The 14328-nt window shown below is 48.4% G+C and overlaps 1 protein-coding gene across 6 annotated transcripts in view; it reads left to right on the forward strand.

Moving 5' to 3' along the window:
* FCHSD2 (FCH and double SH3 domains 2) overlaps positions 1-14328 on the forward strand; it is a 231382-nt gene that overhangs the window by 197067 nt on the left and 19987 nt on the right. For 4 of the 6 annotated variants that reach the window (XM_073548582.1, XM_073548579.1, XM_073548580.1 and 1 more), the window contains 3 exons: positions 4226-4297; positions 10542-10658; positions 12174-12278. In XM_073548582.1, coding sequence (XP_073404683.1) covers positions 4226-4297; positions 10542-10658; positions 12174-12278 — 294 coding nt within the window. The remainder of the gene's footprint in view (positions 1-4225; positions 4298-10541; positions 10659-12173; positions 12279-14328) is intronic. The other 2 variants (XM_073548583.1, XM_073548581.1) reach the window with 1 other exon arrangement.

Raw genomic sequence — 14328 nt, forward strand, 5'->3', positions numbered from 1 at the left:
AATATACCCCGATTTTTTTTATTCTTTTTTTTTACAGGGATATGGTACCCAGGGCCTGGAGGACAGTCTCCTCTCCTCCTCACCGTGGGTACCAACCGCACATGAGACGCTTAACTTCCCGCATGGTGGGCATAGCCACATGCGGGAAGTAAGGGATTCTCATGAATTCCTATGGGTGCGGAATTGCGGCAATTCTTTGCGATTCCGCACAAAAGAATGAGCATGCTGCGATTTTTTTCCGCGATGCAATTCCGCCGCGGGAAAAAACGCAGCATTAGCACAGCATGTGCGGAATGCCATAGGAATGCATGGTGGGCGTTCTGTACACGATTTTTAAACGTTTTCGCGCCGAAAATCGCGGCAAAAACGCTTAAAAATCGCTACGTGTGCACACAGCCTAATACTGCCTCTAATGTACAAGAATATAACTACTATAATACGCTATGTACAAGAATATAACTACTATAATACTGCCCCTATGTACAAGAATATAACTACTATAATACTGCCCCTATGTACAAGAATATAACTACTATAATACTGCTCCAATGTACAAGAATATAACTACTATAATACTGCCCCCTATGTACAAGAATATAACTACTATAATACTGCTCCTATGTACAAGAATATAACTACTATAATACTGCTCCTATGTACAAGAATATAACTACTATAATACTGCTCCTATGTACAGGAATATAACTACTATAATACTCCTCCTATGTACAAGAATATAACGACTATAATACTGCCCCCTATGTACAAGAACATAACTACTATAATACTGCCCCCTATGTACAAGAATATAACTACTATAATACTGCCCCTATGTACAAGAATATAACTACTATAATACTGCCTCCTATGTACAAGAATATAACTACTATAATACTGCCCCTATGTACAAGAATATAACTACTATAATACTGGCTCCTATGTACAAGAATATAACTACTATAATACTGCCCCTATGTACAAGAATATAACTACTATAATACTGCCTCCTATGTACAAGAATATACAGTGGGGAAAAAAAGTATTTAGTCAGTCAGCGATAGTGCAAGTTCCACCACTTAAAAAGATGAGAGGCGTTTGTAATTTACATCATAGGTAGACCTCAACTATGGGAGACAAACTGAGAAAAAAAAATCCAGAAAATCACATTGTCTGGTTTTTTTTCATTTTATTTGCATATTATGGTGGAAAATAAGTATTTGGTCAGAAACAAAATTTCATCTCAATACTTTGTGATATATCCTTTGTTGGCAATGTCAGAGGTCAAACGTTTTCTGTAAGTCTTCACAAGGTTGCCACACACTGTTGTTGGTATGTTGGCCCATTCCTCCATGCAGATCTCCTCTAGAGCAGTGATGTTTTTGGCTTTTCGCTTGGCAACACGGACTTTCAACTCCCTCCAAAGGTTTTCTATAGGGTTGAGATCTGGAGACTGGCTAGGCCACTCCAGGACCTTGAAATGCTTCTTACGAAGCCACTCCTTCGTTGCCCTGGCGGTGTGCTTTGGATCATTGTCATGTTGAAAGACCCAGCCACGTTTCATCTTCAATGCCCTTGCTGATGGAAGGAGGTTTGCACTCAAAATCTCACGATACATGGCCCCATTCATTCTTTCATGTACCCGGATCAGTCGTCCTGGCCCCTTTGCAGAGAAACAGCCCCAAAGCATGATGTTTCCACCACCATGCTTTACAGTAGGTATGGTGTTTGATGGATGCAACTCAGTATTCTTTTTCCTCCAAACACGACAAGTTGTGTTTCTACCAAACAGTTCCAGTTTGGTTTCATCAGACCATAGGACATTCTCCCAAAACTCCTCTGGATCATCCAAATGCTCTCTAGCAAACTTCAGACGGGCCCGGACATGTACAGGCTTAAGCAGTGGGACACGTCTGGCACTGCAGGATCTGAGTCCATGGTGGCGTAGTGTGTTACTTATGGTAGGCCTTGTTACATTGGTCCCAGCTCTCTGCAGTTCATTCACTAGGTCCCCCCGCGTGGTTCTGGGATTTTTGCTCACCGTTCTTGTGATCATTCTGACCCCACAGGGTGGGATTTTGCGTGGAGCACCAGATCGAGGGAGATTATCAGTGGTCTTGTATGTCTTCCATTTTCTAATTATTGCTCCCACAGTTGATTTCTTCACTCCAAGCTGGTTGGCTATTGCAGATTCAGTCTTCGCAGCCTGGTGCAGGGCTACAATTTTGTTTCTGGTGTCCTTTGACAGCTCTTTGGTCTTCACCATAGTGGAGTTTGGAGTCAGACTGTTTGAGGGTGTGGACAGGTGTCTTTTTATACTGATAACAAGTTTAAACAGGTGCCATTACTACAGGTAATGAGTGGAGGAAAGAGGAGACTCTTAAAGAAGAAGTTACAGGTCTGTGAGAGCCAGAAATCTTGATTGCTTGTTTCTGACCAAATACTTATTTTCCACCATAATATGCAAATAAAATGAAAAAAAAACAGACAATGTGATTTTCTGGATTTTTTTTTCTCAGTTTGTCTCCCATAGTTGAGGTCTACCTATGATGTAAATTACAGACGCCTCTCATCTTTTTAAGTGGTGGAACTTGCACTATTGCTGACTGACTAAATACTTTTTTTCCCCACTGTAACTACTATAATACTGCCTCTAATGTACAAGAATATAACTACTATAATACTGCTCCTATGTACAAGAATATAACTACTATAATACTGCTCCTATGTACAAGAATATAACTACTATAATACTGGCTCCTATGTACAAGAATATAACTACTATAATACTGCTCCCTATGTACAAGAATATAACTACTATAATACTGCCCCCTATGTACAAGAATATAACTACTATAATACTGCCCCTATGTACAAGAATATAACTACTATAATACTGCCCCTATGTACAAGAATATAACTACTATAATACTGCTCCTATGTACAAGAATATAACTACTATAATACTGCTCCTATGTACAAGAATATAACTACTATAATACTGGCTCCTATGTACAAGAATATAACTACTATAATACTGCTCCCTATGTACAAGAATATAACTACTATAATACTGCCTCCTATGTACAAGAATATAACTACTATAATACTGCCTCTAATGTACAAGAATATAACTACTATAATACTGCCTCTAATGTACAAGAATATAACTACTATAATACTGCTCCTATGTACAAGAATATAACTACTATAATACTGCCCCCTATGTACAAGAATATAACTACTATAATACTGCCCCCTATGTACAAGAATATAACTGCTATAATACTGCCCCCTATGTACAAGAATATAACTGCTATAATACTGCCTCTAATGTACAAGAAGATAGCTACTATAATACTGCCCCTATGTACAAGAATATAACTGCTATAATACTGCCCCCTATGTACAAGAATATAACTGCTATAATACTGCCTCTAATGTACAAGAAGATAACTACTATAATACTGCCCCTATGTACAAGAATATAACTACTATAATACTGCTCCTATGTACAAGAATATAACGACTATAATACTGCTCTTATATACAAGAATATAACTACTATAATACTGCCCCCATGTACAAGAATATAACTACTATAATACTGCCACTATGTACAAGAATATAACTACTATAATACTGCCCCCTATGTACAAGAATATAACTACTATAATACTGCCCACTATGTACAAGAATATAACTGCTATAATACTGCTCCTATGTACAAGAATATAACTGCTATAATACTGCTCCTATGTACAAGAATATAACTACTATAATACTGCTCCTATGTACAAGAATATAACTACTATAATACTGCTCCTATGTACAAGAATATAACTACTATAATACTGCTCCTATGTACAAGAATATAACTACTATAATACTGCTCCTATGTACAAGAATATAACTACTATAATACTGCCTCTAATGTACAAGAATATAACTACTATAATACTGCTCCTATGTACAAGAATATAACTACTATAATACTGCTCCTATGTACAAGAATATAACTACTATAATACTGTCCTTATGTAGAAGAATCTAAATGAATACACTACATCACTTCCGCTCTGGGTAATAATACAATGTGAGTTGCGTCTAGCAATCGTCCTCTGCGCTCAGATTAGTGATGTGTGTGAAGCTTTAGGTGATTTCTGTCTACATGTTCTAACCCTGTGCCGTCTGTCTGTCTCTGTTTCTGTCCTTCCTCTGCGGTCAGAGTCTTAGTGCTGTTCCCCTGGTGGATATTGAACCTTCTCCTGTCAGTGCTATGAGAATTTCTCTGGCCAAGGTATTGCCTGCCCACTCGCCCTCCGCCTCCCGCTTACCATTGATCATGTGATTCTTTGCTTGATTGGGTTTATAAATCCTTATGAATGAATCCCCTCTGGGCGCTGTGATGGCTGACATTCATGGTGGTGCCATACGGTTCTGTGTATGTATTCGATGTGTGCACTGTGTGTGTTTTGTCTGGTGCGGTGTCTGTGTGTAGTCTTTGGGTGCATGATGGAGGGGCTCTATTTATACTATGTAGAGGGTTTGGGTGGGGGTCATGGACTCCTTGCTGCAGTTCTTGAGGGTCCATCCTGATTTATGCAGAATTTTAATCGGTCATTGACCACCAACTACAGCACTGAAGACTTCGCTCCACGACTGTCCGGGGCCCCGTGTGTTGTACATGTACAGTGAACGGGGCTGTTAGGGAATTACATGGCAACGTCTCCGCTCATGACTAGTTTGGTGCTGAGAAATGGAGCTGCTGCTGAGACCCCCAGCCATCATCTGTGATCTGCAGGGGAATGAGGCAGCAAGTGCTCAGTGTCCCCCCACAGTGCCCACAGGACTCAATGGATGTTGGTGTGCTGTGTGGAAATGCCAGCTTCATTGGCACAGGAGATACCCCCCCCCCCGGGCTTTACCTGTGTTGCTCCCCACCTCCCTTGGTCTTACCCGTGTTGCTCCCCACCTCTCTTGGTCTTACCTGTGTTGCTCCCCACCTCCCTTGGTCTTACTCGTGTTGCTCCCCACCTCCCTTGGTCTTACCAATGTTGTTCCCCCACCTCCCTTGGCCTTACCCGTGTTGTTATTGGCTTTACCTGTGCTCTCCCCCACCCCACCCCCCTCATCTTACCCATGTTGTTCCCCACCCCCCTGGTCTTACCTGTGTTGTTCCCCACCCCCCGTGGTCTTACCCATGTTGTTCCCCACCACCCTTGGTCTTACCCGTATTGTTCCCCACCCCCCTCGTCTTACCCTTGTTGTTCCCCACCTCCCTTTGTCTTACCCGTGTTGTTCCCCATCTCCCTTGGTCTTACCCCTGTTGCTCCCCACCTCCCTAGGTCTTACCCGTGTTGCTCCCCACCTCCCTAGGTCTTACCCGTGTTGCTCCCCACCTCCTTTGGTCTTACCCGTGTTGTTCCCCACCTCCCTTGGTCTTACCCGTGTTATTCTCCACCTCCCTTGGTCTTACCCGTATTGCTCCCCACCTCCCTTGGTCTTACCCGTGTTGCTCCCCACCTCCCTTGGTCTTACCTGTGTTGCTCCCCACCTCTCTTGGTCTTACCCGTGTTGCTCCCCACCTCCCTTGGTCTTACCCGTGTTGCTCCCCACCTCCCTTGGTCTTACCCGTGTTGCTCCCCACCTCCCTTGGTCTTACCCGTGTTGCTCCCCACCTCCCTTGGTCTTACCCGTGTTGCTCCCCACCTCCCTTGGTCTTACCCGTGTTGTTCCCCACCTCCCTTGGTCTTACCCGTGTTGTTCCCCACCTCCCTTGGTCTTATCTGTGTTGTTCCCCACTTCCCTTGGTCTTACCCGTGTTGCTCCCCACCTCCCTTGGTCTTACCCGTGTTGTTCCCCACTTCCCTTGGTCTTACCCGTGTTGTTATTGGCTTTACCTGTGCTCTCCCCCACCCCACCCCCCTCGTCTTACCTGTGTAGTCCCGCACCTCCCTTTGTCTTACCTGTGTTATTCCCCACCTCCCTGGTCTTACCCGTGTTGTTCCCCACCTCCCTTTGCCTTACCCGTGTTATTCCCCACCTCCCTGGTCTTACCCGTGTTGTTCCCCACCTCCCTGGTCTTACCCATGTTGTTCCCCACCTCCCTGGTCTTACCCGTGTTGTTCCCCACTTCCCTTGGTCTTACCCGTGTTGTTCCCCACCTCCCTTGGTCTTACCTGTGTTGTTCCCCACTTCCCTTGGTCTTACCCGTGTTGCTCCCCACCTCCCTTGGTCTTACCCGTGTTGTTCCCCACTTCCCTTGGTCTTACCCGTGTTGTTATTGGCTTTACCTGTGCTCTCCCCCACCCCACCCCCCTCGTCTTACCTGTGTAGACCCCCACCTCCCGTGGTCTTACCTGTGTTGTTCCCCACCTCCCTTGGTCTTACCCGTGTTGTTCCCCACCTCCCTTGGTCTTACCCGTGTTGTTCCCCACCTCCCTTGGTCTTATCCGTGTTGTTCCCCACCTCCCTTGGTCTTACCCGTGTTGTTCCCCACCTCCCTTGGTCTTACCCGTGTTGTTCCCCACCTCCCTTGGTCTTACCCTTGTTGTTCCCCACCTCCCTTGGTCTTACCCGTGTTGTTCCCCACCTCCCTTGGTCTTACCCGTGTTGTTCTCCACCTCCCTTGATCTTACCCGTGTTGTTCCCCACCTCCCTTGGTCTTACCTGTGTTGTCCCCACATCCTTGGTCTTACCTGTGTTGTTCCCCACCTCCCTTGGTCTTACCCTTATTGTTCCCCACCTCCCTTGGTCTTACCCGTGTTGTTCTCCACCTCCCTTGGACTTACCCGTGTTGTTCCCCACCTCCCTTGGACTTACCCGTGTTGTTCCCCACCTCCCTTGGCCTTACCCGTGTTGTCCCCACCTCCCTTGGTCTTACCCGTGTTGTTCCCCACCTCCATTGGTCTTACCCTTGTTGTTCCCCACCTCCCTTGGTCTTACCCGTGTTGTTCTCCACCTCCCTTGGTCTTACCCGGGTTGTTCCCCACCTCCCTTGGTCTTACCCGTGTTGTTCCCCACCTCCCTTGGTCTTACCCGTGTTGTCCCCACATCCTTGGTCTTACCCGTGTTGTTCCCCACATCCTTGGTCTTACCCGTGTTGTTCCCCACCTCCATTGGTCTTACCCGTGTTGTTCCCCACCTCCATTGGTCTTACCCTTGTTGTTCCCCACCTCCCTTGGTCTTACCCGTGTTGTTCTCCACCTCCCTTGGTCTTAGCCATGTTGTTCCCCACCTCCCTTGGTCTTACCCGTGTTGTCCCCACATCCTTGGTCTTACCCGTGTTGTTTGGGCTGTACCTGTGTGGATTATCTCCATGCTTTGCCTGTGGTGTTCTCCTACCTGTGTCGCCCCCTGTGGACGTCTCTGGGAGCTGCATTATCAGCCATGATAAAGTTGTTAGTGAGGGAATTGCTCGGCCCCTGGAGATGATATTTGTGGGTTTCCGAGGAAGCACTTTGCACCTTTGTGTCCAGATGTGGAAGGTTTTATTGTTCTGGCTCATCCGGGAGGATTTCCACGGTCGGTGTCAGCGGTTCTTCCCCCCCCGATTTCCTTTATGGAGATAGTGGACATTGTGGCGAAACGCTGAGGCTGCAGCTCGTGCCCGGACGCACGGCCTTTCCTGTTTACTCTGCAATATCTGATGAAGGAGAGAAATGGGGGACGGAATATCTGGGGAGAAAGTCACCTCAAGGTCACAGGAGCCGACACTGAAAAATAGGCAAATGCTAGAATAGTAACTCCATGACTCTTCCCAGATGTCGGGAATGTTGCCCGTCTAGGACCCGTGGGACCACATGGGCTTCATACTGCAGCCTGTGCTCTGCCCATTGTCTTCAAGATGGAAACCACTTTGTCTGGATCCAGGTCCTGACCTGAGACTTCTGTTACAATTGTATCCAACCATTTACCTGCAGTGATACACTAACAAACGGTCAGGACAGCACAGAGTTGCCTTTCTCTTTGTGTTGTACTTTGTTTCAGATCTTCACCATTTTGAAAGGGATATTAACTATTTACATCCAGCCTGACCTCATACTTTTCACAGCTGGGGGTTTGTTACAGTTGTACCCTGCCTGGACAACCCTCTGTGACCTTATCACTCCCACAGCTAAGGGTTCGTTACAGTTGAAGGTTCGTTACAGTTGCATACAGCCTGGACAACCCTCTGTGACCTTATCACTCCCACAGCTAAGGGTTCGTTACAGTTGAAGGTTCGTTACAGTTGCATACAGCCTGGACAACCCTCTGTGACCTTATCACTCCCACAGCTAAGGGTTCGTTACAGTTGAAGGTTTGTTACAGTTGCATACAGCCTGGACAACTTTCTGTGATCTTGTGCTTCTCACAGCTGAGGGTTCTTGACAGTTGGATCCAGCCTTGACAACCCTCTGTGACCTTATTTTTCTAACCTCTGAGGGTTTGTTACAGTTGCATTGAGCCCAGACAACCTTATCCTTCCCACAGCTTAGGTTTTGTTACAGTTGCATCCAGACCAAACAGTCCTCTGTGACCTTATCGTTCTCACGGTTGAGGATTCGTTAGTTGCATCCCTCCTGGACAACCTTCTGTGACCTTATCCTTCTCACAGCTGTGGGTTTGTTACAGTTGCATCCAGCCCAGACAGTTCTCTCACTTCTAGAACACCTTTATTTTCTGTGCTGATACTTTGCTACAATGTATCAGTGCAGATAGAAAGTCTCATCTAGACTGGACACAACTGTGACAGACTTGGCTATGAGTAGCAGGTCAGGACGGGTTTTCATCCTCCGCTGTCATTATCCAGAAATCTTGTAAGTTGTGATGAGTTGGAGCATAAATCCTGATGGGGAGTGTCTGCGTTCATAGCGACGTCTCCCCTGTATCTGTCCACGGCCGCTGGCGCAGGGTCCGTCCCGACGTCGCTCTGTCGGGGACGGGTTAGTAAATTCCGACTGTCTCTCCACCGGTGGTCTCACTCATTCTGTCCCAAAAATTGTCGCCACTCATTACCTATATTCCGCAGCTCTGCTCTCCGCTGGTATCAGACTCTTTATGGGCTGCGGGAAACCAGCAGGAATATTAATTCAGCATTTTACAGTCTCTGGCAAGAAAGCGGGTGCCCGCCCGTGCCACGAATTGAGAGAAGGGGCCAGTAAAAGTAAAGTAAGAAATCTCTGTATAGGCGAGGGGTCAGGGTGAGAGCTGCCCCCCATCCAGGCTATAAAGGGCGGCGGGGGAAGGGAAGGGAAGTATTCTCAACTACTTACATATAAAGAACAAGCCCACGGTGGTATCTCTCCCCCCATCCCCACTGGTGCGTCTCTCCCCCCATCCCCACTGGTGCGTCTCTCCCCCCATCCCCACTGGTGCGTCTCTCCCCCCATCCCCACTGGTGCGTCTCTCCCCCCATCCCCACTGGTGCGTCTCTCCCCCCATCCCCACTGGTGCGTCTCTCCCCCCATCCCCACTGGTGCGTCTCTCCCCCCATCCCCACTGGTGCGTCTCTCCCCCCATCCCCACTGGTGCGTCTCTCCCCCCATCCCCACTGGTGCGTCTCTCCCCCCATCCCCACTGGTGCGTCTCTCCCCCCATCCCCACTGGTGCGTCTCTCCCCCCATCCCCACTGGTGCGTCTCTCCCCCCATCCCCACTGGTGCGTCTCTCCCCCCATCCCCACTGGTGCGTCTCTCCCCCCATCCCCACTGGTGCGTCTCTCCCCCCATCCCCACTGGTGCGTGTCTCGCCCCCCATCCCCACTGGTGCGTGTCTCGCCCCCCATCCCCACTGGTGCGTCTCTCCCCCCATCCCCACTGGTGCGTGTCTCGCCCCCCATCCCCACTGGTGCGTGTCTCGCCCCCCATCCCCACTGGTGCGTCTCTCCCCCCATCCCCACTGGTGCGTGTCTCGCCCCCCATCCCCACTGGTGCGTGTCTCGCCCCCCATCCCCACTGGTGCGTCTCGCCCCCCCATCCCCACTGGTGCGTCTCGCCCCCCATCCCCACTGGTGCGTCTCGCCCCCCATCCCCACTGGTGCGTCTCGCCCCCCATCCCCACTGGTGCGTCTCGCCCCCCATCCCCACCGGTGCGTCTCGCCCCCCATCCCCACTGGTGCGTCTCTCCCCCACTGGTGCATCTCGACCCCCCCCCCAACCAGCAGTGCGTTGCTCCCCTCCCCCCGCGTGTCTCTCCATGTCTCTCCCCTCCTCCCCCCCCCCCCCCCCCCCGGCTTATCTATCCCCTCCCCCCATGCATTTACCACCCCCCCTTCTTCCCCTCTCTCCCCTCCCCCTTCATGCATCTACCACCCCCCCGCTTGCTGTCTGTGCCTAGAATCCATTCTTTTGTGCGGAGGGTGCTGGGCTTGTTTGCTGCAGGTGTAGGCGCACAGGTCTTGCTCTCGCTTTGTTGGTTGAGGGTACATTGCTTCGTTGCATGGCGGCGCTCCGGTAAATCACGGTCCGTGCGCTCGCTGGTGATCAGGGCACCGCCGCTCTCCGGGTGTTTGTCTACACTGTCCCTGATGCAGAAGTGTAATGGGATGATTTTATTCTGCAGAGTCGGCAGCTGGAGTCTGAGACCGGCACCACGGAAGAGCACAGCCTGAATAAGGAGGCGCGCAAGTGGGCGACGAGGGTGGCACGGGAGCACAAGAACATCATCCACAGTCAGCGGGTAGGTGTAATGGCAGCTGAGTGCACACCGGTCCACGGGCACCATGACGTGGTGCTGGATAATGGCGCCAATAATAGATGTAGTAGCACGGCCTGCATTAAGGGTAAAGGGACCATATATCCTATAGTACGTATATAATGGTGCGGTCTACAGGGGCGAATAACAGTGTCAGATGCAGGGGAGACCCCCTAATAATGAAGGCCTTGTGTGTCTATACCAGTGATGACCGCGAGACCACATGACCAAGACATCCATGGTGGCATTATAACGTCACCAGCTGCAAGCGTCCCCATAACAGCACAAGGTTCTATAGCATTGCATCAGTTGCAGATGCCCCCCGCCACCCATGACCGTGTCCGTTGCAGAGGCCCCCGCCACCCATGACCGTGTCTGTTGCAGAGGCCCCCGCCACCCATGACCGTGTCCGTTGCAGAGGCCCCCGCCACCCATGACCGTGTCCGTTGCAGAGGCCCCCGCCACCAATGACCGTGTCCGTTGCAGAGGCCCCCGCCACCCATGACCGTGTCCGTTGCAGAGGCCCCCGCCACCCATGACCGTGTCCGTTGCAGAGGCCCCCGCCACCCATGACCGTGTCCGTTGCAGAGGCCCCCGCCACCCATGACCGTGTCCGTAGCAGAGGCCCCCGCCACCCATGACCGTGTCCGTTGCAGAGGCCCCCGCCACCCATGACCGTGTCCGTTGCAGAGGCCCCCGCCACCCATGACCGTGTCCGTTGCAGAGGCCCCCGCCACCCATGACCGTGTCCGTTGCAGAGGCCCCCGCCACCCATGACCGTGTCGGTTGCAGAGGCCCCCGCCACCCATGACCGTGTCCGTTGCAGAGGCCCCCGCCACCCATGACCGTGTCCGTTGCAGAGGCCCCCGCCACCCAGGACCGTGTCCGTTGCAGAGGCCCCCGCCACCCAGGACCGTGTCCGTTGCAGAGGCCCCCGCCACCCAGGACCGTGTCCGTTGCAGAGGCCCCCGCCACCCAGGACCGTGTCCGTTGCAGAGGCCCCCGCCACCCAGGACCGTGTCCGTTGCAGAGGCCCCCGCCACCCAGGACCGTGTCCGTTGCAGAGGCCCCCGCCACCCAGGACCGTGTCCGTTGCAGAGGCCCCCGCCACCCAGGACCGTGTCCGTTGCAGAGGCCCCCGCCACCCAGGACCGTGTCCGTTGCAGAGGCCCCCCCGCCACATTGGCTCATTTTACCTTTTGTAATTTTTAAAATGTAAAGATGAAAATATATATATTTTTTTTTTGCCTAAAATACAAAGGAAATGTGTCATCTGTAACTTTAGACGATCATTTCATTCATCTTCAACTTGCTTAACTGTTCACAATAACAGTAAATTTTGACCAGCGGTGCCCAAACTTTTAAAACTTTTACAAGCCTTGTAGTGCCGGCTACAGAGCCCCCCCTCCATATTGGGGTGTGTGTTATATAGGCCCCTCTATAACCATAACCGGTCCCATCCCAGGACTTGACTTCTCCTCGTTCCCTCTTGTCCTGCAGTTACTGGATGACCTGGAGTGTCAGAGTTCTCCGGCGTCGGAGCAGGGTCGCATGGAGCTGGAGCAGAGGATTGAGGAGGTGAAGGAGAGTATCCGGAAGGCAGAGGTTTGTGCTTTCTGTCCATTGTTGCTGGGGCCGATGTGCGGGAAATTCCTCCTACGTGTAAATGTATCGATAGGTTCACTGATGGGGAATGTGAGATCCGGGAGGTGCGGATCGGTTATTGCTCTCTGTTATCAGCCATTTCTCAGTGTGGAGTGTCCTCAGTGTTAATGATTACTACTTGCAGTCCCATGTAATCGACTTACAGGACTACTCCACCCGTCAGAGCTGCGTCCCCGTCTCTCTGCAGTGTCCAGTACACATAGATGAATGGAGACCTTCCACGCCGCCACTTAGATCTCCGCTCAACCAAAGACCAATAAAATCGGATCTGGCGGTTTTTCTCCACCGCCCGGAGCCCGTTACATTTTCCTATATAATAAGCCATTGTATAAAAAATGACGGCGCTGGAAATGGTAATTATAGGATTTTCCGCTCGGGCCGTCTCGGGAGCCATAAACGTTTTATTAGAGGTCTCCCGGTTTCGCTGCGTCGCATTGTTAGCGGTGTAAGCCGATCGTTCCGTCACCCCGATACTTGCTGCCCAGTCCTTATAGCTAAATACTCTGTTGATAACCCAGACTTGCACTCAACGCATCAGTGCCCCTGTCCTGCCAGCTATGCACAGACCTAATATGTAAAGATATAATATTAAAAGTCAAATTAAATTGAAAATAATTATTATATAAAAAAGAAAAAATGTAAAGAACAAAAAGAAAAATAATTTCAAAATGTAGCATTTTTTTCGATATTGTTTTCCCCAGTGTGTTCTCCGAGCCTGAACTACGATCGCTGCTCTGCAGCTTTCTCACTTACACGTTCTAGAATTATCCCTGAGAGGATACTGCAGTGTTATTAATTACTGAACCGAAATAATGTTCACGTCCTTGTAAGACACATTGGAGCAGAGACGCGGCTGCCCCCCAAGTAGTGACGCAGCACATGAGGTATTCTGGGAGGTGAAGTTTAAGAAAAAGTCAAAGAAAATTATACAAAATACTTATTCATGTTGTATTTCCCGAACATCATGTCTCCAGACGACGGCATATGTCACATGTTCTCCTGACTAGGAGTTTTTATGTGACCATATTGCGGAACCCTGCTGGATAATATATCGGCTAATAAGGAAAGAGGAACGTCTCAGCTGAACATTAGTGGTTCTCACATTATCCAGATATGTACAAAATAATATATACAAGAATATAACTGCTATAATACTGCTTCTATGTACAAGAATATAACTACTATACTACTGCCCCCTATGTACAAGAATATAACTACTATAATACTGCCCCTATATACAAGAATATAACTACTATAATACTGCCCCCTATGTACAAGAATATAACTACTATAATACTGCTCCTATGTACAAGAATATAACTACTATAATACTGCTCCTATGTACAAGAATATAACTACTATAATACTGCCCCCTATGTACAAGAATATAACTACTATAATACTGCCCCTATGTACAAGAATATAACTACTATAATACTGCTCCTATGTACAAGAATATAACTACTATAATACTGCCCCCTATGTACAAGAATATAACTACTATAATACTGCCCCTATGTACAAGAATATAACTACTATAATACTGCTCCTATGTACAAGAATATAACTACTATAATACTGCTCATATGTACAAGAATATAACTACTATAATACTGCTCCTATATACAAGAATATAACTACTATAATACTGCTCCTATGTACAAGAATATAACTACTATAATACTGCTCCTATGTACAAGAATATATCTACTATAATACTGCTCCCTATGTACAAGAATATAACTACTATAATACTCCCCCTATATACAAGAATATAACTACTATACTACTGCTCCTATGTACAAGAATATAACTACTATAATACTGCCCCTGTGTACAAGAATATAACTACTATAATACTGCTCCTATATACAAGAATATAACTACTATAATACTGCTCCTATGTACAAGAATATAACTACTATAATACTGCTCCTATGTACAAGAATATAACTACTATAATACTGCTCCTATATACAAGAATATAACT

The sequence above is a fragment of the Dendrobates tinctorius genome, unplaced genomic scaffold (assembly GCF_039654945.1).
Source record: "Dendrobates tinctorius isolate UK_male_01 unplaced genomic scaffold, ASM3965494v1 ptg000157l, whole genome shotgun sequence".
Taxonomy (NCBI): Eukaryota; Metazoa; Chordata; class Amphibia; order Anura; family Dendrobatidae; genus Dendrobates; species Dendrobates tinctorius.